Consider the following 26159-nt stretch of genomic DNA (forward strand, 5'->3'; position numbering starts at 1 on the left):
TATGGATGTGTATGTATGCATGTGTATATGCATATATATGTATATATATGTATATATATGTATGTGTGTGTGTGTGTGTGTGTGTGTGTGTGTGTGTGTGTGTGTGTATGTATGTTTACTTTCAGTTATTGTCGATTTCATTGTGGTGTACAGGAGATGTGATTCTGTTCTGATTGATTTAATATGTCGCTTGTCTCTTTGAGATTGTCATTGTTATTGTTCTAAATAAAGTTCATTTAAAAAACAAAACAAAACAAAAAACCTCACAGGGAGACGCCATGTTGTTTATAAGGAGTTTATTCTCGTCTTCTTCCGGTTGACGTTCAGGCTCTCTCACGGTGCAGCGCCACCTCAGGTCAAATTATGTCATGCTCTAATGTATCGTGTTTTTCTTTTCTGTGCTTTAATTTGTCTACAAAGTGAAAATAACCATAAGAGCTTTTAAGTATACACAGACATGCGCTTCTTAAATTTAGCTTAATTGGCTCCACAGGTAGGAAGTAAAAAAGTAAAAAAAAACTTCCTTGCTGTACTTAATTTTTACTCCCTACATTTTTAAACAAATATCTGTAGTTTCCACTCCGTATTTTTGACAGAGAGGAGGGCTGGGTAGCCGTAGTTTTTGTTGACCGCTGCGCTGCACAACATGTTTCGCTTTGTTACATTAGAGCCTGTGATGTTTTAAGAGTCTGAATCAGGAGCTGATGACATTACTCTGTAAACTCTCAAAGCACTTTAATAAACAAGCAAACAATTCCACCTCTTGCATTATTGCGTAAAGTTGACAGCGTGTCAGGCAAATAGGCAGGCTCCATCCCTGGCCTCTAGCGACTGTGGAAGTCGCTACAGTAATGTTTGCATCAGTCTATCAGATGAATCCCCTCCAAGTCCAATATTTACATCAGTTACAGTGATAATGCTTGGTGTCTACTTTCAGCCACCGCAGTAGAATGCCAGGAATGAATCTCATTGAAATTGTAGTTGCATTTGCTATTTAATTTAATTGTCATGGATGATACACAGACAACCCAACAGCAAACAGAGGAAAACAATGGGCCACGTGGGACACAGGGGCAAGGCAAAGTAACAGAAACCTAAAGCCTAAGAATATAACACAAGAAGAAAACAATAAAGAGAACCAAAAACATACATAAGAATAATCAATGAATATAAATGAACAAACACAAAACACTGGGTCACAGACTCAGTACCATGACAGTTAAATGTACATAATAAATACTTTAAATCAGATGACAATGTAGCTGACACTGTGTTTATTAGTGTGTGGTCAACCACAAATCTTCATACTGTCATCCATAGATGAGGTCTTTATACAAATGATGAAAGATAATGAAAGAAACTGTTTAATTGATATGAAATGATTGAATTATATGAAATATTATGGCTTTGTCTGCCAGAGTGTTTTTCTGTAAACTACTTTGAACTACTGGCAGTCAGTGAAGTCACTGAAAGGCAAGATTCTATGTTGTGTTGCCGTAGTTTCCAGAGTTTACTTATAAAGCTCACTTACAGAATTCAGTTAGAAAAGTCAAGCATTTGAAAGGTGCACATTTGAAGAAGTATTAACTCAATATTAACTCATTACGGTTTACATTTTCGATTTTAAAGGGTCTCCGAAATTACAATGAAAAAGGAAACAAGAAAAATTACCACTCCGGCCGATAAGAAAGATTCAGGAGATCAAGGTAAGTAAAATAATAAAATAAGAACCTGGTAAAATCCAAATCCTAGAAATGTTGACACTGTGTGAATCATTTTTGAAGCAATTGAATCATATGTTTGATTGAAAATAGCTTTAATACAAGATGTCTAATCAAAGGAAGGTTACCGGTCTTTTGGTAAAATAATGTAATAAGTTTATTCTTGGACTCAACAGTAAAAACAGACCAACAAGTGTCATCAAGATCTAAGACTTAGTAAACCTAGTATCAATTCGCACTGGTCAGTTTTTTTAATCCCAAGAATAAACTTGTGATCATTTAAGCAAAAGCAATTTCAAATTCTTTGCCATCAAACTGCTTCCAGTCCTGATGTCGGGGACTCTTTTTCACCACTGTGTTGTTGTCGTCGTTTATAGATTGTAAGAGCAGGACTGCTAAAAGAAAGGCCAGTCCTGAAAAGAAGACCCCAATAAAAAGGAGGAGGGTCGCTGAGCAGGCTGGTCCTTCCACCAGCTCAGATGTGGTCAAAGGAGTGAAGCGCAAGGTTGTGCAAGATGAAGAGGGCACAACAAAGAAAGCAAAGAAGGCTAAACTTCTCGACCATACGAGCGGTGACAAGGAGCAAGCATCCTCCTCGTTGGACTCTGGTAAAGGTAGGCTAATTAGTTGAATAAGGGGGTAGATTAAGTGTGGTTGCTAGGTTTAAGATATTGGTGTTTAGTGTTTGTGTCTATCATCCAGTGAGCTGATGTGCTTTTGGTGTTTTCCACATCTCCAGACTTGAACAACAAACAGGAGTGCACAAAAAATGGCAAAAGAAAGGCCACGGGAGACAACAGAGAGTCACCCAAGAAAAAAAAAAGGAATGTGGACCAGGACAAAAAATCAGTAGCAGACCAAAAACGTAAGTAGCAAGCAGCTTGGGTTTTATATTCAGGGGAAGGGCAGAAGGAACATTTAGGCTACAGAGGAGAGTAATTTGTGTCACAGCTGTAATAAAACAAGATTTGCTGTTTTGTCTGTTCAGGTGAATTCCAAGCCAGATATGTGGAGGAGCACCAGCTCGGAGAAGGAGGCTGCGGAGCAGTGTTTTCTGGCTACCGGATAGAAGATCGTTTTCCAGTAAGTGTTCAGATGATGGTAGTAAGACAGGCAGTAACGCAGATAATGGATAATATCGTAAACTGAGACGTCTGCTGTGTTTCCACCTTTCATTATGTCATACTGAGGAAATGCTCACCAATGCTCTGTGTCTTCTAGGTTGCCATCAAACACATTCCCAAAAATAAAGTCTACTGCAAAGTGGCGGTAAGCGTCCAACACTTGAATTAGTTTTACATTACTGGATTGAATGCGGCGTTCCTCATCATCCACTTTGTTGTAATATTTCAGGATGAAAATGGGAAGATGCTCTCGGTGGAAGTGGCCATTATGCTTAAACTTGCAGGTGAAGCAGAAGGGTCAGTGGGAATATCAGCACCTGTGTCCTTGCTGGAGTGGTTCGACTTTGGCAAAGAGCTGATCCTGGTGCTGGAGAGACCTGTCCCTGCTGTGGACCTGCAAAAATACAAAGCAGAAAATGGAAGAGCTTTACCAGAGGACAAGGCCAAGGTAGGTTGACTGGGAGAGCCTTAGACTGTACAGCATTCAATCAAGGCAGAAAAGCATTAACTCATTATTGTGTTTTTCATCTTTTCCAGGTCATTCTGAAGCAACTAGTTGATGCTGTAAAGGAACTTGAGGAGAAACACATCTTTCATCGGGACATCAAGGGACAAAACATTCTGATTGAGACCGGCTCAGATGTGCCTCGAGTTCGCATCATTGACTTTGGACTGAGCTGCTTTGTTAAACAGCGATCTCTGTATCGCATCTTCTATGGTAACATATTCTGCTCCTGCTTTTCACAGATGTAACAATTTGTGTCTTTTGTTTTAGAAGAAATTGCAATTGTGTCTGTTTGTTAGGCACTCCTCTTCACATCCCTCCCGAGTGGTACATTAGGAGCTGCTACAGGTGTGGACCTACCACGGTGTGGCAAATGGGAGTGGTGTTGTATGAAGCGCTTCATGCACGATACTTTAGTACCGCGAGGTTCCTCACAAAGCAACTGAGCATCAAAAAGCGTCTGTCCACAGGTAAGAAAACTTCACACTTCCACATTCACTGATGCCTTGGATCACTAGAACTATCATCTTCATCTTTTTGATCTTTTCTTTCTTTCAAGAATGCCGGAATTTCTTGGACGCATGTTTAGCTATAGTCCCGGAGAAGCGCCCAACACTGGAGGAGCTCCAGCTTCACCCCTGGCTAAGATAACACACACAAACACACAATTCACACCTTATCATGTAAGTGTGATACATTGTAGTAACTTCCTTTCTTTTTTCTGTTGGACAGGAATAGATAGAGTGGGTCAATCTTAAAAAATAAATAAATAAAAATTTAGCTTTTTCGGAGTTCCTGTAACCCCCCCAGCCATCCCAGGAAAGGGGATCTCTCTTTGAATGGGCTTTCCCGAGGTTTCTTCCCATCGATCTGGCCCCCTGGGGAGTTTTTCCTCGTCTTCATAGAGAGCTTGGGCTGGGTCAGGAGCTCCATCAAAACTGTCTTTATTTGATGACATTAAAGTCATCAAATAAAGATGTGTTTTACTTAAAGTAAAATTTGATCAAAATAAAACTTGTTTAATTCATCTTTGCTGAAGATTCTCCTTCATTACTATTTTGTTTTGTTTTTTTTACCCATGGTGCATTTTGACAAATAAGAAAACTGAATCAGGTTAAAGTGTGCACAAAGACAGTCACACTGCAAATGATCTGAAGACTTGCATCTGTTGCTCTAACCCCCAACTAGTTTAGACAGATTTCCTGGTTCTACCAGAGGTTTTTTCCTTCAAGAAGGGAGTTTTTCCTTCCCACTGTTGCTGAGTGTTTGCTCATAGTGGGTTGTAAAAGCATAAAAGTTAATAAGAGGCATTCATAGCAGAGTTATCACAGAGGGAACTATATAGCTTAAATGTACAATTTCTACAGGACGAATTATAACTTCATTATGTATAAAAGCTCCTGTGGATAATTACTCCTATTTGTAACTTTACACAAGAGAAAGTTTGCTGTCACACTATTTATAACAGGTTGGGTTTTGTCCTCTGAGTTGAGCCTTTGGTTGCAGTTTATTGAAGAATTTCCTCTAAAGTAGCTGTTGATAAAGATTTAAGGTCCTGTTTATATACAGAAATATGCTTTAGTTCATGTTTTTTTACATGTCTGCCTCAGTGGATCAGTAGAAGATCTGGCACAGGAAACTAGATGATGAAAAAAGGTTACGAATACACATATATATCTATATAGATACAGATATACTCATGGTGGGTTCACGCCCTCGGCCCACGCCCCTCTGAGGAGGAAACACCTGGGCCTCATCAGTGCAGCCAGCATTTAAGCCAGGGAGTGGCTTCTACTCATCGCTGGATCGTTGTGTGTGACTCGCGTCAGTGCAGCCCGGCTCTCAGCAAGTTCTCATTTGCTTCCCTGTGCAAAACCTCTAACGTGTGTTTCCTTCTGTACATAGATCCCCTGGACCCGACTCTGCATTCCCCGAGCGGATTCCCTTTTTGTGTGAGTGTTTGGAGAGAGAGTCAGAAGAGGAGCAAGTGTCTTTTCCCTACCTGGATTTCCCCGGAGCCTTTTCCCTGTCACCGCTTTGTATATAGCACTATCCCCTGCACTGTTTGTATATACACCTGGTGGAACTGTAATAAATACTGACTGTGCCTCTGAGTCCTGCATGTGAGTCCTCAAGCGAACCGTGACACCCACACAGATGAGAGCTTAGCAGTGAAGCTCTCTCTTAAAATTTGAGTTATAAAGTCAGAAGTTATCACTGACAGAGATCCATGTTCTTTTAACATAAGAAAGAATATTTGCTGAAATTGACATTAATCCAAGCCCTTAAAACGCCATTTTGGATTAAGCATTTCCTTTTAGAAAAGTCTTCAATGAGCAGGAAGCTCCAGTACTGAAAAAAGAAGCCAACATCAACTGCTAAACGTGCTAAAAGTAAGTAAGTCCCTGTAGACTCCTATGATCAAAACACATACAGTATAAAAGTTATAGGTTACAGATCTGAAAAGTAAAACAAATGTCAAAGTGCAAAAAGACTTATGGTCCCATAGAAGTCTATTCCATTTGCCTGGAATTAGGTGAACACCTTTGTGACAAATTTAATGGCTCAGTCATTTGTTTCATGTCATATTTAATAAAAGACTGACATGGTGGCATGTTGAATTGTCCATTTTGCACATATTTGGTCATTCTAAGCGTCAGAAGGGGAAAGATCATTCTGGGAATGCCTACTGGCGAAGGATGTGTGACTGACAAGTCCAGTGTGTGAAGTTTAACTACAGTCTAAGGAGCGTGGAAAGAAAAGCATCTGGACTTCTTTAAGTTTCTTGAAGATGTTTCACCTCTCATCTGAGAAGCTTCTTCAGTTCAGAATTTCTTCAGAGAACTGAAGAAGCTTCTTGAATGAGAGGTGAAACGCTCTTCAAGAAGCTTAAAGAAGTCCAGATGCTTTTCTTTCCAAGCTCCTTAGACTACGATGACCTGAACGACTGAGAACCTTAACAGACAGTTCTTCCCTTCATTCATCATGCCTGATTTCAAAACACCAAGATGGCAGTCGTGAAAACACTCATCTTGAGTCTTCATGGGACTACGGTGAGATCAGTTATGCCTCTTATGATGCTGTCCCAGACTTCAAAGCAGTATAAAACATGTTTGCATCCTGTAACAACTCCCACTTCCCTCATTACCTTCTGTGTATTTATAGTTTTGTATGACTTCTTATGTTCCTGTTAATAAAGACCTGCCTTTGAGTTCATTCCCGTGTGTCTAGAGCCGTGCATTTGGGTCCTCTCTTGCCTTCACACAGCCCGACGCAACCACGAAATGGACCCAGCAGGCTCCGCCCGTGAGGGAGATATTCTCCGTGTACAGAGTCTGGTGCAACGAATAACCCGCGCCTCGGACTCACGGACAATTTCCATCGGACTTAACGCCATAAAGGCAATAATCGAGGGAAACCCTTTCCTTCACCAGCTCACCTGCTATGAGGGCTTTATTGACGAACTGAGCCGAGCCAAGGAGGCATTACAAGCTCGTGAGCTGGCAGACAGTGTCTGTTCCCGGGATTCCACACCACAGCGACTGCAGACGGAGATCTCCGCCAGTCAGCCGCCGCAGCAGCAGCGAACTAAGCTCGCCGCGACGGCATCGCAGCAGCAGACGGGGCTCTCGGTATCGCAACAGCGGCTGCTAAAACGAGAGGGTTTTTTGGCGCTGCTGCCGCGGAGCCCTTCTCCATCCCCTCTCAGCTCTGACCGTCGCTCTCCCGCTGCTTTCCTAGCAGCGATGAGGTCGGATGATGAAGAGGAGACCGTCACCCCCGCATCATCACCGGTTTCCCCCGTCACCTCCGTTCCCTCATCAAGGAGGAGACGCCGTCGCCGGTCCTCTCCTCAGCCGGATTCCGGGACTACTGAGCAGCCGGCTGGGGTGAGTGACAAAGACACTCTTTCTGTTCACTCTGAGGCTAGTTCTCACTACTCTGAATGCAAACTCTGTGACTCTTGCCGTAGGCTCTAAAGGCTCACGATCTGTAAATGTTGAATCCGAACCCGAACTTCTTATGAACCGTTGTACTGCCCGGAGGGTCAACTCAGAGACCGTTTCTCCTACGTTTGGACTCATATTTGAGAAAGATTATCCTTCGCTAGTGTTTCCTAGGTCTGAAAACTTGAAGTCAGCATTTCCTGAGTTAGAGACACCTGCTTCTGTGCCCTTTACCTGTGTGTCTGCTGAGAATGATTGTTTTGCAGTTAAGCTCACCACTGGGGCTTTAAAACCTGCCTCCTTAGATGTTAAAGCAGTAAAATCCAAGACTGTAAATGTTCCTGTGATAGCTCGACCCCAGCTCGTTACTTCTGAGCCATCACCCCAGGGGAAAGTCCATTCTGACGTATTTACTGATTCGAATGTTCTTGAGTCAGGGGGCTCTACACCCACCACTGTTTTCCCTAGGTTTACTGCTTCCAGCGAGCCGGAGGTAAAAGACTTTGTTTCATCTGCCTCTCCGGTGCACAGACCTATGTTTACATCGGCTATTAACCCCTCCTCTGTCAGTATAAGCATGGTTAGCTCCGAAGAAAGAAGCTCTAAGACTGTTGGTGCATCAGCTGATCACATTTCTCTAGAGTCTATAAACACTGAAGGTGGTGCATTAGTGCCTGTAAGCTACAGCTTTAGCACACTTAACGCTATGAAGTCAGAGCGCTGTTCCTCATCCGCTCACTCAGGGCAGGGAATTGATCTCTTGCAGACTGTTCTTTCTAGGCCCGCCTCCCAGGCCCCTTGCGTTCTAGGGATAGCTGCGGCCCAGCACTCCCCTGCACCTATCTCAGTTCCCCAGGTGAGGGGGGCTGGCGCCCAGCTGGTCCCTGTTCCGGTTTCCGGGTCGACTGAGGCTCTGCTGGTCCCTGCACCCGTATCAGCTCCTCGGGTGGGGACAGCAGCCGCCCAGTCCCTGCCGAAATCTGTGCCAACCACTGAGGTGGGGCCCGCCAGGACCCAGCCGATCTCTGCACCTGTACCTGCTCCTCAGGTGGGAGCGACTGGTGTCCAGCAGGTGCCTGCACCTTTCATCCGCATTGTAGGCTCAGGGGACCCGACACCACCACCTGTCCTACATTCGCTCCCACAACCATCATTACACTCAGCTGCACAGGATGCTCCTCAGTCAGTCAGTCAGCCTTCTCCTCAGTGTACAGTCCAGCCTTCTCCCCAACCGCCATTACTACCACTAGTTCAGTTTGCTACCCAGTCTCCCTCAGTTCAATCTGTAGCTCTGCCTCCTGTGTCCCCGCTGGCTCTGTCTCCTGTGTCCCCCGCACCTCAGTCAGCTACCCCACCACAAGCTCAATTTTCACCTCTACCATCACTTCAGTCATCAGTTCAGTCTGCCACTCAGTCGCCCGTAGCTCCATCATCCACACCATCACCCGCTTCTCTTCCACCACAACCATCACGACACTCAGCCATTCAGGCTGATGCTCAGTCAGTCATTCAACCTGTAGTCCTGTCATTAATGCACTCCTTAGCTGAACCATTAGCACAGTCACCGTTAACTCAGTCATCCACTCCACCGCCCACTCCACTGTCACCACAACCATTACTACAGCCATCAGTTTGGTCCCCTGTAGCAGTTTGGTCTTCTGGTCAGCTTAACATTCAGCCAGGGGTCCCGATACCCTCTGGCGCTACATCAGCTCCGGCTGGAAGCTCGGATGAGCCCATCCAGCACTCCGCGGCTTCCACGCTGCCACCTGCCTTGTCCGCTGGGGGTTCTGGAGAGCCCAGCCAGCCCTTCCTCGTCTCCGCTGGAGGGTTCGAGGGGCCCGGCCTCCGGTCCCGCTCTGTAGCCGCCGCCTTCCACACGGCCGGCCTCCGGATCTGTTCTGCCGCCGTTGCCGTCCGCAAGGGCTGTCTGGAGTCAGCCCTTGAGGGGGGGTATTGTCATGGTCCTGGGTCATTTTGACCCAGTGTTCTCAGTTTTCCTGTGGTTTTGTATTTTGTTCCTTATGTCCATTGGATTGTTTGGTTTGGTAGTTGGATTCCCCCTGTGTCCATGCTTTTATTGTGGTGTTTGTTCTGGTACCGTGTTCCCGTCCGTTGTGTTCTGTGTTCTCCTCATCCCCTCGTATTCATCCTTGTTCTCTGCCTCTCTCTCTGTGCTCATCTCTGTGTACTGTGTTGTGTTTAAGGTCCACATCTTGGTGTCAGTATTTTCAGTTTCGTGTCCTCCCTGCTCGGTCATGAGTAATTGTCTTCAGCTGTGTTCCCCGTGTGTTCCCACTTCCCTCATTACCTTCTGTGTATTTATGTCAGAGTGTCCCTTTGTTCTGTGTTGCGTCATCCTTCTAGGTTGTGTGCATTTCCCGTGTCTTCCCAGCGCCTCAGCTTTAGTTTCTCCCAGTATAGTTTTGTATGACTTCTTATGTTCCTGTTAATAAAGACCTGCCTTTGAGTTCATTCCCGTGTGTCTAGAGCCGTGCAATTGGGTCCTCTCTTGCCTTCACACAGCCGCCGCATGACAGTTAATACTTCTCATGGATATCTCAGATCTCCATCACAAATAAAATAATAAAGGGCCATAATAAGAGTTAGAAATCCATTGTTACCGCTCAAGCTCCAGTCTGGCCCTCTCCTCCTCCAGCCGAGCCTGGATCTCCATATTAAGGGCAACTTCCAGCTGCTGCTGTGTCAGCTCCAGCTCCCTGATCCTCTTCTTCTGTTGTTCAGCCTCCTTTTCCTTCACCTGCATCTCAGCCTGCATGCTGTCTTTTATCTATGCACACACACACAGCTACATAAACAGATGCACCAACAGAGCGGTATAAACTGACCTATTCCTGAATCACCTTTTCCTGGACTGTCATAACCATTTTTCCAAATCATTAAAGACTAGGTGTGAATTTTATAATGACAGTCACTCCGGCGCCCCCCGTGTGCGGCAGCCTGTTACAGCAGCTCTGCTCATTCTGAGTTTCTTTCTTTCTTATCTTTTCTTCTCGTAATTTTTTATAACTAACGTATCAGTAATTAGACTTCTGCAACCATGTTCTACCGTTTTGTGCTAGTTCTGGTCGTTTTTCTTCGTTTATTTCTACTTTTTTCACGCGTGTCTGGGGACCCAGAGCAGGGATCCTTTGTTTACAGTAAGGATCAGCTGTTAGCGCTGCGTCCCGCAGCGGTACTGCCGGCGGACAGACCCGACATTCCCAGCGAGCTGAGGAGGAAAAGACGGGGGTGTCGTGCTGGGAAGGAGCGCCGTCGCCCGAGAAGGAGACGTTATCGACCATCTCTTCCTTCTGTAATTATTGGAAACGTAAGATCTTTGCCCAATAAGATGGATGAGCTCATGTCGCTAACCTGGTCACAGAGGGAGTACCGGCAATGTAGCATCATGATGCTAACGGAGTCGTGGCTAACACCGCTAACTCCGGACACAAGTGTGACACTACCGGGATTTCAGATGCTGCGAGCGGACAGGACGAGAGAGAGCGGTAAGAGGAAAGGAGGGGGACTGGCAGTTTTTGTGAACGACAGATGGTGTAACCCTGGGCACATCACTGTGAAAGAACAACTATGCAGCAGAGACATTGAGCTGTTAGCCGTTAGCATGCGTCCGTACTATCTGCCCCGGGAATTCTCGCATGTTATCGCGATAACAGCGTATGTCCCCCCCTCGGCCAACGCGGATGCAGCCTGTGACACTCTCCACTCAGTGGTCAGCAGACTGCAAACACAATCTCCGAGAGCCCTTCTCATAATATCAGGGGACTTCAATCATGCCTCTTTGGACTCCACACTGCCCACCTTCACCCAGTATGTGACCTGCCCAACCAGAGTCAATAAAACACTGGACTTACTGTATGCCAATGCTGAAGAGGCATACAGTTCATCACCTCTCCCTCCACTGGGCAAATCTGACCACAACCTGGTGCACCTTGTCCCTGTGTATGAGCCCTTAGTGCGCAGGGTGCCACCAGCCACCCGCACAGTGCAGAGATGGTCAGAGGAGAGCGAGGAGGCTCTTAAGGACTGTTTTGAGTCGACTATGTGGGAGGTGATCTGTGACGACCATGGAGAGGACATCGACAGCCTTACTACATGCATTACTGACTATATTAATTTCTGTGTGGATAACACTGTACCTACCAGGACTGTACGGTGTTTCTCCAACAACAAACCTTGGATTACCCCAGAAATTAAAGCTGTCCTCAAGCAGAAGAGGAGGGCCTTCAAATCCAGAGACAAAGAGGAGTTGAAAAGGGTGCAGAGAGAGTTGAGGGGACTGATAAGGAATGGGAAGGACAGCTACAGGCAGAAGATGGAGAACCAGCTTCAGCAAAACAACGTTGGTGAAGTCTGGAGAGGCCTCAGAACCATCTCAGGCCACAAACAGCAGAACTCTCTGCCTGGGAGGGATGTGAGGTGGGCAAATGAACTGAATCATTTCTTCAACAGATTTGATTCAACCATGAGACAGTCTACAACATCGGCTGCAGACTCACCCACCCCCACTGCTGCTGTTCCACCTCAGACACTTCACACCTCCTCTATTCACCCTGCTCACTCCCCCCCACCCCCAACAACAGCATCCAATACACACTCAACACAAGGCTCCAGCCTGTCTCTCTCAACCACCCAGGTTAGGAGGGAACTGAGGAGGATTAATGGCAAGAAGGCAGCGGGCCCAGATGGCATCAGCTCGAGGGTCGTCAGGTCCTGCGCGGACCAACTGTGTGGGGTGATGGAGCACCTCTTCAACTTGAGCCTGAGGTTGGGAAGAGTCCCACAGCTCTGGAAAACCTCCTGTGTTGTACCAGTGCCAAAGACTTCACGCCCCAAGGACCTCAACAGCTACAGGCCGGTGGCTCTGACATCCCACCTGATGAAGACCCTGGAGCGGTTGGTCCTGGCTCAGCTTCGGCGCCTAACAAGCTCATCACTGGACCCACTTCAGTTTGCCTACCAGCCTGGCATTGGAGCGGATGATGCCGTCATTCACCTCCTACATCGTTCCCTCGCTCACCTGGAGACCGCTGGAAGCACTGTGAGAATCATGTTCTTTGATTTCTCCAGTGCCTTCAACACTATTCTTCCCTCGGTTCTGAAGGACAAGCTGGAGAACTCTGGAGTGGACCATTACCTCACTACCTGGATTTTGGACTACCTCACCGACCGACCACAGTATGTGAGGACTCAGGGCTGTGTGTCGGACAGGGTCGTCTGCAGTACGGGGGCCCCACAGGGAACGGTTCTGGCTCCGTTCCTCTTCACCATCTACACTGCAGACTTCTCCCACAATTCCACCCAGTGCTTCCTGCAGAAGTTCTCTGATGACTCTGCAATAGTCGGCCTCATCACTGATGGGGACGACAAGGAGTACAGAGGACTGACTCAAGACTTTGTGGACTGGTGCCAGCTGAACTACCTCCAGATCAACGCCAGTAAAACCAAGGAACTGGTGGTAGACTTCCGCAGGCACAAGCATTCTCCACTGCAACCACTGAACATCCAAGGTATGGACATTGAGGCTGTGGACAGCTACAGGTACCTTGGTGTTCATCTGAACAACAGACTGGACTGGACTCATAACTCAGACGCCCTCTACAGGAAAGGGCAGAGCATGCTGTACCTGCTGCGGAGACTCAGGTCGTTTGGGGTGGAGGGCCCACTCCTGAAGACCTTCTATGACTCTGTGGTGGCTTCTGCTATCTTTTATGGTGTGGTCTGCTGGGGCGGCAGCATCTCTGCTGGGGACAGGAAGAGACTGAACAGGGTGATCCGAAGGGCCAGCTCTGTTCTAGGATGCCCTCTGGACCCAGTGGAGGTGGTGAGTGACAGGAGAACGGCGGCTAAGCTGTCATCCCTGTTGGACAACGTCTCCCACCCCATGCAGCAGACTGTGACAGCACTGAGCAGCTCCTTCAGTGGGAGACTGCGGCACCCACGGTGTGGGACGGAGAGATTTCGCAGGTCTTTCCTCCCCACTGCTGTCAGACTCCATAATAAAGACTTTAACTGATCAAGCACACACATCCATACATATGCAATAATACTAAGTGCAATAATCCTTTCTGGCATCGTTGTATTTTTACTCAGTTGTATATAGCATTCGTATTCTATTTTTATCTTATTGTATATTTTTATTCTATTTTATTCTACTGTATATAGTATATTATTTTATTCTATTCTGTACAGCTGTGTACTGTATTTATTCTTATTGTATTCTAATTTTTGCGTCATAACTTTTGCACTGTCCACTTCCTGCTGTGACAAAACAAATTTCCCACGTGTGGGACTAATAAAGGTTATCTTATCTTATCTTATCTTAACATTTTGCTGCAGTTCTCAAAGATCAAAGTCAAGGAGAAAAGACTCTGTACATAATTGGTGTCAAGTGGAAAACTTTTTTTTTTACCATCTCAGCCTCTTTCAGCTGTCTTTCCAGTTCCATCTGCACCTCCCTCTGCTTCCTCCGCTCTCTCTCCTCTGCCTCCCTTCGGCGAGTTTCCAGTTCCCGAGCATGCTGTGAAACAGATGAAAGAGCCATTGTTTGGTTTGTGTTTTCACCTCTATCCAGCAGGTGACACTAGGCCATCAGCTTCGAGGTTCAACGTATTGTGCTTTCAGCGGTGCTCTTCTTGATAACTTGGTTGAAGTAAGTGGGTATTTGAGTTCATGTTGCTTTCCTTACAGCTGTAAGTAATCTGCTCATTCCGCTTTTGATCTTTGGCACCAACAAGTGATTTTTTTCCCAGAGAAGTGCTGCTCACAGGAGATTTCCTCTATTTCAGACCATTTTCTATAAACCGGTTAGATGGTTGTACAGTTTCTGAAATACTCAGACAAGCCTGTCCGACACAAACAACAATGCATGTTCAAAGTCATTTAAATCCCATTTGACCTTCAGCAGGTCATCTTATTAATGTATACATGCCTAAATGCACTGAGCTGCTGCCATGTGATAGGCTGATTAGGTATTTGACCTAATGAGCAGCTCAACAGGTGTATCTAACAAAAATGTGGCCAGTGAGTGTACATGGTACTTTTTAAATGGACAAAATGAACTGCACTGGCAGCTGCCCAGTGCCACTATGACTTAGTTAAATAATCACTACCATGGATAGTTTGGTGCATGATGTAATTAAATAAATATTACAAAAAAAGATTCTTATAGCCCTCACTTACCTTGATAATGTTTTCAATCTCTAAGTCCTGTTTGTCTTTCTCTTTTTCTGTCTTCTCTGTCTCATGGATAGTCGAGTCATCAGATTGGCTGCCCCTGCAGCTGCTGCGGGCGCTCCGGCTGCGTTCCCGCTGACTGTTTTCCCGCTGGATCCGTCTCTTCAGTTTGAGTTCATGGTGAAGGGAAGACTTTCCCTCACTCTGAAGACGGAGGGCAGTTTGAATGGCTGAATACCAGATGTAAAATCTTGGGTATACTTTCCATTTAACTTTCCGAGTCAGACTGAATAGGATGGGTTATCTTTTAAAAATGAGGACTGGTGTAGCTTTACAGAGTAATTGAATACATGTTTCGGAAAATATGTTAATCCCTTTTGGATAAAGTGGCTGACTGACCTCCACCTGCCGGAGCACCTCTCTGAGAGGTTCAGTAGCCGATGCCATCAGCTCAGTATGGAACGCACCACTGACTGGGAGAGTTTTGGTCCGCATGAACTTTAGGCGCCGAGAGTTTTCCTGGAGGAAATCCAGAGCCTGAGAAGTCAAAGAAGACAGCAGAAATGACAAGAGCAGCTCTAACAACTTTTTTGATGGTTGAGAGAAGACAGAAAAGAGAACACAATAGATTCACGGTATATTAAAGCAGCAAGAATATATGAATGCATTACCTGCTGGTGCCCTGCAATAACCCTGCCATCTGGAAAAAGCTAGTTGGCCACAGAGCACACAGGATTCTCCATCCCCAGACTCTTGCAGTGCTCTTTTGCCTGCAGACTAGGGCTGCCACAAACGATTATTTTGATAGTCGACTAGTCACCGATTATTTTTGCGATTAGTCGACTAATCAGATCATCATCCATTGGATGTAAAACGTTCAGCTTATTGCACCAGCAGCATCTGCTCTTATATAACTATCATTAGCTTACAGCTTTAAGTGTTTAAGGTATGTGCTAACTAAAAATAAAGACAAGATGATAGTTTATTAAATTTTAATGAAATTTGCAGATTGTTTCGGTGAAGTTTAATAAACTCCTTGCTATCTAAAATATAACAGGACACCGGAGAATATTCTCGAGCATCTCACACTTCTGATAATCAGCTGTCTGCTTGACGTTTATTCAGCTGTGTAAAAACTATAACTTTAATCTCAGCAAAACAGATTTACTCAGGAACAAATAAAATACTAAAATAAGCCAAACAATAACATTTTTAAGTTATCTAAGTGACTTATATATCATGTTTAACCTGAGCAGCGAAAGACAGCGGTGTGTTTGAAAACGATCTGCCGGGAGTCCGGTGTTCTCACAGCTCTAGTGAGCCTTGCCCCGGCTAGCTATCGAGCTAGTGGGTAACAGACGTCTCCGAAAACATCGGAGCGCTTTTGAAAATATGTGGTGTCTTGATAAACTGAGCAGATATTTGAGGTTTACACAGCTACATTCTCGCCTGAAAATATGTTAAACGTTTATTTTGTGACCCAGAAAGAATAATAAGAGTAATATTAAAACTAACTAGCTGCCGCCATTGTTGGAAACTGAGCTAGGCCGCGCTATGAATTCTGGGACACCGCTTCTTCTTCTTCTTCGGGGTTTAACGGCAGCTGGCATCCTTGTATATGCAGTGCTGCCATCTTCTGTTTCAGTCCGTTATTACACTCTTAAATCCTGCTACTTATTCCTGCGTCTTTTGTGATCTTACAAAGCTTCAAATGCCGCCTCGACTATTAAATCAGTCGTCGACGATTTTGATAGTCGACGTAATCGTGACTAGTCGACTAATCGTGGCAGCCCTACTGCAGACAGGCATAATTATACTGAGCCTGAGGTCTACCAGTGACTGACAGCATCCCACTGGGAACCAGTTCTGAGGCCTTCTGCATAGTCTCCGCTCGCACCTTCACTGCATACAAAGCTAGAAGATGCATAAGGAGTAAATACAGAATATTAACCAAAGTTGTGATTAAAACACCTTTTACAAGTGCACAAAAAAACCCAAAAAAGAAATCTTTCTACCTTCTGCAAAGTTCATCGCCCCAGAAAAGACAAGAGCAGCAAATTCTCCGACACTGAAACCTGCAGCAGCGACACACATCTCAATGGCCTGTGTACAGCAGGAAACAAGTCAAAAAAAAAATAAAAAAATAAAAATGTAACAGCCTCCCGATTATGACCGATATATCATTTATGTCACTGATACATCCGTAACTGAAATTAACTCAGAACAATTTGTTTATTTTTTTAAATGGTCATTCAGAATCAGAAGATTATTTACGGTGATGTTTTTGGTGGGAGTGAAACAACAATCTACTGATAAAAACAATAAAAACAAGATGTGATAATAAGAAATAACCACTGTTGGAAGCCTTATTTACTCTACCGCCTTAATCAGGTGCAGTAATTAAAGTTGAAATGAGAAACTTTGCATTTGAAAGATGCTCTTCTACTGGGCACTCAAAATGCTTTCTTACAACAAGCATCATTCATCCACACCTTCATACATAATGTGCGCACATTTTAAATATAAATTAATATTACTGTAGCAGTGTTAAAAAAAAAAAAAAGATAAAATGGCCACATTTAAGAAGGCAGGACCTGCAGTTATTGTCCTTTTTCCAGACATTTATCTGGCACTTACTTTGGGGTTTTCTTGGTTGAGTCTCTCCACAGCAGCCAGGGAGGTGACAAACACCGCCGGCTGACAGTGAACCGTTTTCTGCAGCTCGTCCTCGGGGCCCTCCAGACACAGAGACAGCAGGTCGTAACCCAGGATCTTCTGGGCTACGGTGAACATTTCTTTAACGTTGGGGTATTTTAAAAGTCCTCTGCCCATGCCCACAAACTGGCTGCCCTGACCGGGGAAGAGGAGCACGGAGCAGCCGCTGGGGTCTTTTTTGGGTCTCCGCTGAGGCGCCGCGGCTGGCTCGCTGTTCGGGGGAGAAGCGGGAACTTCAGCCGGAGAAGGGTAATCTCCAGCCGTGGAACCGGGCTTGTTGGTGGACAGCATCCTGCTCAGAGAGACCAGCGACCTGACCTTCCCTCTGGAAGATGCTGCCATCCTGACTGCCACTGATGCCAACATGAGCTGTTCCTCATCCAACGACGTGTCTGCGGATGAAATAAGACGCACAGCCCGCCCGGACAAACTGTAATCACCGAAAGAGTCAACTTTGCTTGAACTCAACTCTGACATCTGCTCGGCATGACACCTCACAGGGAGACGAAAAGAATATTCAGAATACAATTGACAAATGCAAAAAAACCCTCTAAACCATTGACTACAGAGAGATTTAACGTTGTTCGGCAGGATAATGTTGACCAAGGTTGAATCTTTGTCCAGTTTAATCTATCCAGCTTATTCCCTAGCCATCCCACCAAGAATTATAAAAGACATAAATAAGGCGAATTTTAATTTCATATGGAAAAATAAACATCATTATATTAGTAACAGGGACTTGATAAAAGATTATGAAGAGGGGGGTTTAAAAGCAATCGATTTTGAAATAATGAATGGCATTTTAAAGATTAATTGGCTACGATCTTTCTTGAAAAATGATAATGAGATGTGGTTCTTGATGCCATCTCTTATTTTCAACAAAGTTGGGGGGATCCTTTTAGTATGTGATTTTGACATTTCTAAACTACCCATAAAACTTTCCAAATTTCATCAACAAGTTTTGTTAAATTGTAAATTAATGTTTAAACATAACTTTAGTCCCCACAATGTTCCATTGTGGAATAATAGGGTGATATTGAATCGGGGGAAATCTATGTTTGTGGACGAATGGATGACAAAACAAATTTGGTCTGTGACACATATAATGGATGAAAATGGAGATATACTTGAATTAAACAGGCTTAATGAGAAATATGACATGAGTTGCTCGTTCGAGCTCTATAAAAAGGTTTCACAGAATATCCCAACAGTCCTTGTAAATACAATAAAGAACAATTTTTCAAATATACAGACTACAAATTTACATAAAGTTAAACTAGATGGTCTTGACTTGGTTAATGGAAAATGCAATAATCCATTTTTGAGGAGGTATTTGGTTAACACCTTATATCCAGGTAGGACAAAATTCTCCCTGTTCCATAAATCTCTTAAGCTAATAAATAAGCCCCAAGCAATCAAATTGCATAGATTTTTAGAAGAGTTTGATTTTTCTTAGCCCCTTATTTAAGTTATGTGTCTTGTTTATGGAACCTCACTTTTAGAGATTTTATGATCCCCCTTGTCTTCTTTATTTCTGTTCCTTGTTTTTCATTCTTTTTTTTTATTGTTATTTATTTTTGTATTGGTTATTCATCTTTTTATATTATTATTATGTAGATGTGTGAATATGGATGTGTATGTATGCATGTGTATATGCATATATATGTATGTGTATGTATATATATGTATGTGTATGTGTATATGTGTGTGTGTGTGTGTGTGTGTGTGTGTGTGTGTGTGTGTGTGTGTATGTATGTTTACTTTCAGTTATTGTCGATTTCATTGTGGTGTACAGGAGATGTGATTCTGTTCTGATTGATTTAATATGTCGCTTGTCTCTTTGAGATTGTCATTGTTATTGTTCTAAATAAAGTTCATTTAAAAAACAAAACAAAACAAAAAACCTCACAGGGAGACGCCATGTTGTTTATACGGAGTTTATTCTCGTCTTCTTCCGGTTGACGTTCAGGCTCTCTCACGGTGCAGCGCCACCTCAGGTCAAATTATGTCATGCTCTAATGTATCGTGTTTTTCTTTTCTGTGCTTTAATTTGTCTACAAAGTGAAAATAACCATAAGAGCTTTTAAGTATACACAGACATGCGCTTCTTAAATTTAGCTTAATTGGCTCCACAGGTAGGAAGTAAAAAAGTAAAAAAAAACTTCCTTGCTGTACTTAATTTTTACTCCCTACATTTTTAAACAAATATCTGTAGTTTCCACTCCGTATTTTTGACAGAGAGGAGGGCTGGGTAGCCGTAGTTTTTGTTGACCGCTGCGCTGCACAACATGTTTCGCTTTGTTACATTAGAGCCTGTGATGTTTTAAGAGTCTGAATCAGGAGCTGATGACATTACTCTGTAAACTCTCAAAGCACTTTAATAAACAAGCAAACAATTCCACCTCTTGCATTATTGCGTAAAGTTGACAGCGTGTCAGGCAAATAGGCAGGCTCCATCCCTGGCCTCTAGCGACTGTGGAAGTCGCTACAGTAATGTTTGCATCAGTCTATCAGATGAATCCCCTCCAAGTCCAATATTTACATCAGTTACAGTGATAATGCTTGGTGTCTACTTTCAGCCACCGCAGTAGAATGCCAGGAATGAATCTCATTGAAATTGTAGTTGCATTTGCTATTTAATTTAATTGTCATGGATGATACACAGACAACCCAACAGCAAACAGAGGAAAACAATGGGCCACGTGGGACACAGGGGCAAGGCAAAGTAACAGAAACCTAAAGCCTAAGAATATAACACAAGAAGAAAACAATAAAGAGAACCAAAAACATACATAAGAATAATCAATGAATATAAATGAACAAACACAAAACACTGGGTCACAGACTCAGTACCATGACAGTTAAATGTACATAATAAATACTTTAAATCAGATGACAATGTAGCTGACACTGTGTTTATTAGTGTGTGGTCAACCACAAATCTTCATACTGTCATCCATAGATGAGGTCTTTATACAAATGATGAAAGATAATGAAAGAAACTGTTTAATTGATATGAAATGATTGAATTATATGAAATATTATGGCTTTGTCTGCCAGAGTGTTTTTCTGTAAACTACTTTGAACTACTGGCAGTCAGTGAAGTCACTGAAAGGCAAGATTCTATGTTGTGTTGCCGTAGTTTCCAGAGTTTACTTATAAAGCTCACTTACAGAATTCAGTTAGAAAAGTCAAGCATTTGAAAGGTGCACATTTGAAGAAGTATTAACTCAATATTAACTCATTACGGTTTACATTTTCGATTTTAAAGGGTCTCCGAAATTACAATGAAAAAGGAAACAAGAAAAATTACCACTCCGGCCGATAAGAAAGATTCAGGAGATCAAGGTAAGTAAAATAATAAAATAAGAACCTGGTAAAATCCAAATCCTAGAAATGTTGACACTGTGTGAATCATTTTTGAAGCAATTGAATCATATGTTTGATTGAAAATAGCTTTAATACAAGATGTCTAATCAAAGGAAGGTTACCGGTCTTTTGGTAAAATAATGTAATAAGTTTATTCTTGGACTCAACAGTAAAAACAGACCAACAAGTGTCATCAAGATCTAAGACTTAGTAAACCTAGTATCAATTCGCACTGGTCAGTTTTTTTAATCCCAAGAATAAACTTGTGATCATTTAAGCAAAAGCAATTTCAAATTCTTTGCCATCAAACTTCTTCCAGTCCTGATGTCGGGGACTCTTTTTCACCACTGTGTTGTTGTCGTCGTTTATAGATTGTAAGAGCAGGACTGCTAAAAGAAAGGCCAGTCCTGAAAAGAAGACCCCAATAAAAAGGAGGAGGGTCGCTGAGCAGGCTGGTCCTTCCACCAGCTCAGATGTGGTCAAAGGAGTGAAGCGCAAGGTTGTGCAAGATGAAGAGGGCACAACAAAGAAAGCAAAGAAGGCTAAACTTCTCGACCATACGAGCGGTGACAAGGAGCAAGCATCCTCCTCGTTGGACTCTGGTAAAGGTAGGCTAATTAGTTGAATAAGGGGGTAGATTAAGTGTGGTTGCTAGGTTTAAGATATTGGTGTTTAGTGTTTGTGTCTATCATCCAGTGAGCTGATGTGCTTTTGGTGTTTTCCACATCTCCAGACTTGAACAACAAACAGGAGTGCACAAAAAATGGCAAAAGAAAGGCCACGGGAGACAACAGAGAGTCACCCAAGAAAAAAAAAAGGAATGTGGACCAGGGCAAAAAATCAGTGGCAGACCAAAAACGTAAGTAGCAAGCAGCTTGGGTTTTATATTCAGGGGAAGGGCAGAAGGAACATTTAGGCTACAGAGGAGAGTAATTTGTGTCACAGCTGTAATAAAACAAGATTTGCTGTTTTGTCTGTTCAGGTGAATTCCAAGCCAGATATGTGGAGGAGCACCAGCTCGGAGAAGGAGGCTGCGGAGCAGTGTTTTCTGGCTACCGGATAGAAGATCGTTTTCCAGTAAGTGTTCAGATGATGGTAGTAAGACAGGCAGTAACGCAGATAATGGATAATATCGTAAACTGAGACGTCTGCTGTGTTTCCACCTTTCATTATGTCATACTGAGGAAATGCTCACCAATGCTCTGTGTCTTCTAGGTTGCCATCAAACACATTCCCAAAAATAAAGTCTACTGCAAAGTGGCGGTAAGCGTCCAACACTTGAATTAGTTTTACATTACTGGATTGAATGCGGCGTTCCTCATCATCCACTTTGTTGTAATATTTCAGGATGAAAATGGGAAGATGCTCTCGGTGGAAGTGGCCATTATGCTTAAACTTGCAGGTGAAGCAGAAGGGTCAGTGGGAATATCAGCACCTGTGTCCTTGCTGGAGTGGTTCGACTTTGGCAAAGAGCTGATCCTGGTGCTGGAGAGACCTGTCCCTGCTGTGGACCTGCAAAAATACAAAGCAGAAAATGGAAGAGCTTTACCAGAGGACAAGGCCAAGGTAGGTTGACTGGGAGAGCCTTAGACTGTACAGCATTCAATCAAGGCAGAAAAGCATTAACTCATTATTGTGTTTTTCATCTTTTCCAGGTCATTCTGAAGCAACTAGTTGATGCTGTAAAGGAACTTGAGGAGAAACACATCTTTCATCGGGACATCAAGGGACAAAACATTCTGATTGAGACCGGCTCAGATGTGCCTCGAGTTCGCATCATTGACTTTGGACTGAGCTGCTTTGTTAAACAGCGATCTCTGTATCGCATCTTCTATGGTAACATATTCTGCTCCTGCTTTTCACAGATGTAACAATTTGTGTCTTTTGTTTTAGAAGAAATTGCAATTGTGTCTGTTTGTTAGGCACTCCTCTTCACATCCCTCCCGAGTGGTACATTAGGAGCTGCTACAGGTGTGGACCCACCACGGTGTGGCAAATGGGAGTGGTGTTGTATGAAGCGCTTCATGCACGATACTTTAGTACCGCGAGGTTCCTCACAAAGCAACTGAGCATCAAAAAGCGTCTGTCCACAGGTAAGAAAACTTCACACTTCCACATTCACTGATGCCTTGGATCACTAGAACTATCATCTTCATCTTTTTGATCTTTTCTTTCTTTCAAGAATGCCGGAATTTCTTGGACGCATGTTTAGCTATAGTCCCGGAGAAGCGCCCAACACTGGAGGAGCTCCAGCTTCACCCCTGGCTAAGATAACACACACAAACACACAATTCACACCTTATCATGTAAGTGTGATACATTGTAGTAACTTCCTTTCTTTTTTCTGTTGGACAGGAATAGATAGAGTGGGTCAATCTTAAAAAATAAATAAATAAAAATTTAGCTTTTTCGGAGTTCCTGTAACCCCCCCAGCCATCCCAGGAAAGGGGATCTCTCTTTGAATGGGCTTTCCCGAGGTTTCTTCCCATCGATCTGGCCCCCTGGGGAGTTTTTCCTCGTCTTCATAGAGAGCTTGGGCTGGGTCAGGAGCTCCATCAAAACTGTCTTTATTTGATGACATTAAAGTCATCAAATAAAGATGTGTTTTACTTAAAGTAAAATTTGATCAAAATAAAACTTGTTTAATTCATCTTTGCTGAAGATTCTCCTTCATTACTATTTTGTTTTGTTTTTTTTTACCCATGGTGCATTTTGACAAATAAGAAAACTGAATCAGGTTAAAGTGTGCACAAAGACAGTCACACTGCAAATGATCTGAAGACTTGCATCTGTTGCTCTAACCCCCAACTAGTTTAGACAGATTTCCTGGTTCTACCAGAGGTTTTTTCCTTCAAGAAGGGAGTTTTTCCTTCCCACTGTTGCTGAGTGTTTGCTCATAGTGGGTTGTAAAAGCATAAAAGTTAATAAGAGGCATTCATAGCAGAGTTATCACAGAGGGAACTATATAGCTTAAATGTACAATTTCTACAGGACGAATTATAACTTCATTATGTATAAAAGCTCCTGTGGATAATTACTCCTATTTGTAACTTTACACAAGAGAAAGTTTGCTGTCACACTATTTATAACAGGTTGGGTTTTGTCCTCTGAGTTGAGCCTTTGGTTGCAGTTTATTGAAGAATTTCCTCTAAAGTAGCTGTTGATAAAGATTTAAGGTCCTGTTTATATACAGAAATATGCTTTAGTTCATGTTTTTTTACATGTCTGCCTCAGTGGATCAGTAGAAGATCTGGCACAGGAAACTAGATGATGAAAAAAGGTTACGAATACACATATATATCTATATAGATACAGATATACTCATGGTGGGTTCACGCCCTCGGCCCACGCCCCTCTGAGGAGGAAACACCTGGGCCTCATCAGTGCAGCCAGCATTTAAGCCAGGGAGTGGCTTCTACTCATCGCTGGATCGTTGTGTGTGACTCGCGTCAGTGCAGCCCGGCTCTCAGCAAGTTCTCATTTGCTTCCCTGTGCAAAACCTCTAACGTGTGTTTCCTTCTGTACATAGATCCCCTGGACCCGACTCTGCATTCCCCGAGCGGATTCCCTTTTTGTGTGAGTGTTTGGAGAGAGAGTCAGAAGAGGAGCAAGTGTCTTTTCCCTACCTGGATTTCCCCGGAGCCTTTTCCCTGTCACCGCTTTGTATATAGCACTATCCCCTGCACTGTTTGTATATACACCTGGTGGAACTGTAATAAATACTGACTGTGCCTCTGAGTCCTGCATGTGAGTCCTCAAGCGAACCGTGACACCCACACAGATGAGAGCTTAGCAGTGAAGCTCTCTCTTAAAATTTGAGTTATAAAGTCAGAAGTTATCACTGACAGAGATCCATGTTCTTTTAACATAAGAAAGAATATTTGCTGAAATTGACATTAATCCAAGCCCTTAAAACGCCATTTTGGATTAAGCATTTCCTTTTAGAAAAGTCTTCAATGAGCAGGAAGCTCCAGTACTGAAAAAAGAAGCCAACATCAACTGCTAAACGTGCTAAAAGTAAGTAAGTCCCTGTAGACTCCTATGATCAAAACACATACAGTATAAAAGTTATAGGTTACAGATCTGAAAAGTAAAACAAATGTCAAAGTGCAAAAAGACTTATGGTCCCATAGAAGTCTATTCCATTTGCCTGGAATTAGGTGAACACCTTTGTGACAAATTTAATGGCTCAGTCATTTGTTTCATGTCATATTTAATAAAAGACTGACATGGTGGCATGTTGAATTGTCCATTTTGCACATATTTGGTCATTCTAAGCGTCAGAAGGGGAAAGATCATTCTGGGAATGCCTACTGGCGAAGGATGTGTGACTGACAAGTCCAGTGTGTGAAGTTTAACTACAGTCTAAGGAGCGTGGAAAGAAAAGCATCTGGACTTCTTTAAGTTTCTTGAAGATGTTTCACCTCTCATCTGAGAAGCTTCTTCAGTTCAGAATTTCTTCAGAGAACTGAAGAAGCTTCTTGAATGAGAGGTGAAACGCTCTTCAAGAAGCTTAAAGAAGTCCAGATGCTTTTCTTTCCAAGCTCCTTAGACTACGATGACCTGAACGACTGAGAACCTTAACAGACAGTTCTTCCCTTCATTCATCATGCCTGATTTCAAAACACCAAGATGGCAGTCGTGAAAACACTCATCTTGAGTCTTCATGGGACTACGGTGAGATCAGTTATGCCTCTTATGATGCTGTCCCAGACTTCAAAGCAGTATAAAACATGTTTGCATCCTGTAACAACTCCCACTTCCCTCATTACCTTCTGTGTATTTATAGTTTTGTATGACTTCTTATGTTCCTGTTAATAAAGACCTGCCTTTGAGTTCATCCCCGTGTGTCTAGAGCCGTGCATTTGGGTCCTCTCTTGCCTTCACACAGCCGCCGCACGACAGAACGACGCAACCACGAAATGGACCCAGCAGGCTCCGCCCGTGAGGGAGATATTCTCCGTGTACAGAGTCTGGTGCAACGAATAACCCGCGCCTCGGACTCACGGACAATTTCCGTCGGACTTAACGCCATAAAGGCAATAATCGAGGGAAACCCTTTCCTTCACCAGCTCACCTGCTATGAGGGCTTTATTGACGAACTGAGCCGAGCCAAGGAGGCATTACAAGCTCGTGAGCTGGCAGACAGTGTCTGTTCCCGGGATTCCACACCACAGCGACTGCAGACGGAGATCTCCGCCAGTCAGCCGCCGCAGCAGCAGCGAACTAAGCTCGCCGCGACGGCATCGCAGCAGCAGACGGGGCTCTCGGTATCGCAACAGCGGCTGCTAAAACGAGAGGGTTTTTTGGCGCTGCTGCCGCGGAGCCCTTCTCCATCCCCTCTCAGCTCTGACCGTCGCTCTCCCGCTGCTTTCCTAGCAGCGATGAGGTCGGATGATGAAGAGGAGACCGTCACCCCCGCATCATCACCGGTTTCCCCCGTCACCTCCGTTCCCTCATCAAGGAGGAGACGCCGTCGCCGGTCCTCTCCTCAGCCGGATTCCGGGACTACTGAGCAGCCGGCTGGGGTGAGTGACAAAGACACTCTTTCTGTTCACTCTGAGGCTAGTTCTCACTACTC

The 26159-nt window shown here is 43.8% G+C and overlaps 2 protein-coding genes and 1 pseudogene across 3 annotated transcripts; 2 read left to right on the top strand and 1 right to left on the bottom strand.

Moving 5' to 3' along the window:
• The first annotated feature begins 1087 nt into the window (after positions 1-1087).
• Positions 1088-6087, top strand: LOC308399205 (serine/threonine-protein kinase pim-2-like). The gene is made up of 9 exons (XM_080886299.1): positions 1088-1706; positions 2099-2335; positions 2461-2586; positions 2710-2804; positions 2943-2990; positions 3075-3293; positions 3383-3563; positions 3650-3820; positions 3910-6087. Exons 1-9 carry the CDS (start codon positions 1646-1648, stop codon positions 3999-4001), a joined length of 1230 nt encoding a protein of 409 aa, XP_080742425.1. The 5' UTR covers positions 1088-1645; the 3' UTR covers positions 4002-6087.
• Positions 6088-8971: 2884 nt separating this feature from the next.
• On the bottom strand, positions 8972-17710 carry LOC308399817 (annotated as a pseudogene). The gene is made up of 9 exons: positions 17132-17710; positions 16510-16597; positions 16291-16408; positions 15166-15271; positions 14894-15031; positions 14501-14698; positions 13731-13838; positions 9922-10088; positions 8972-9239 (listed from the first exon to the last, which is right to left on the bottom strand). The product of its transcript is annotated as an uncharacterized misc_RNA (transcript).
• A 2786-nt stretch (positions 17711-20496) lies between these two features.
• Positions 20497-22852, top strand: LOC308399818 (serine/threonine-protein kinase pim-2-like; the record flags this gene model as incomplete). Its single annotated transcript, XM_080887244.1, has 8 exons — positions 20497-20557; positions 20950-21186; positions 21561-21655; positions 21794-21841; positions 21926-22144; positions 22234-22414; positions 22501-22671; positions 22761-22852. The coding sequence occupies 8 exons, from the start codon at positions 20497-20499 to the stop codon at positions 22850-22852; spliced, it is 1104 nt and encodes a 367-aa protein (XP_080743370.1).
• Between the last annotated feature and the right edge of the window lie 3307 nt (positions 22853-26159).

This window comes from Rhamphochromis sp. 'chilingali', assembly GCF_963969265.1.
Source record: "Rhamphochromis sp. 'chilingali' genome assembly, chromosome: 7".
NCBI classification, from domain to species: Eukaryota; Metazoa; Chordata; class Actinopteri; order Cichliformes; family Cichlidae; genus Rhamphochromis; species Rhamphochromis sp. 'chilingali'.

What these genes read in the sequence shown, in the direction of transcription:
- LOC308399205 (XM_080886299.1), top strand. Translation starts at nt 1,646, where the DNA reads ATGAAAAAGGAAACAAGAAAAATTACCACTCCGGCCGATAAGAAAGAT. An exon ending in GGATAGAAGATCGTTTTCCA is followed by an intron (nt 2,805 to 2,942) that starts GTAAGTGTTCAG and finishes TGTGTCTTCTAG; the next exon opens with GTTGCCATCAAACACATTCC. An exon ending in CAAAAAGCGTCTGTCCACAG is followed by an intron (nt 3,821 to 3,909) that starts GTAAGAAAACTT and finishes CTTTCTTTCAAG; the next exon opens with AATGCCGGAATTTCTTGGAC.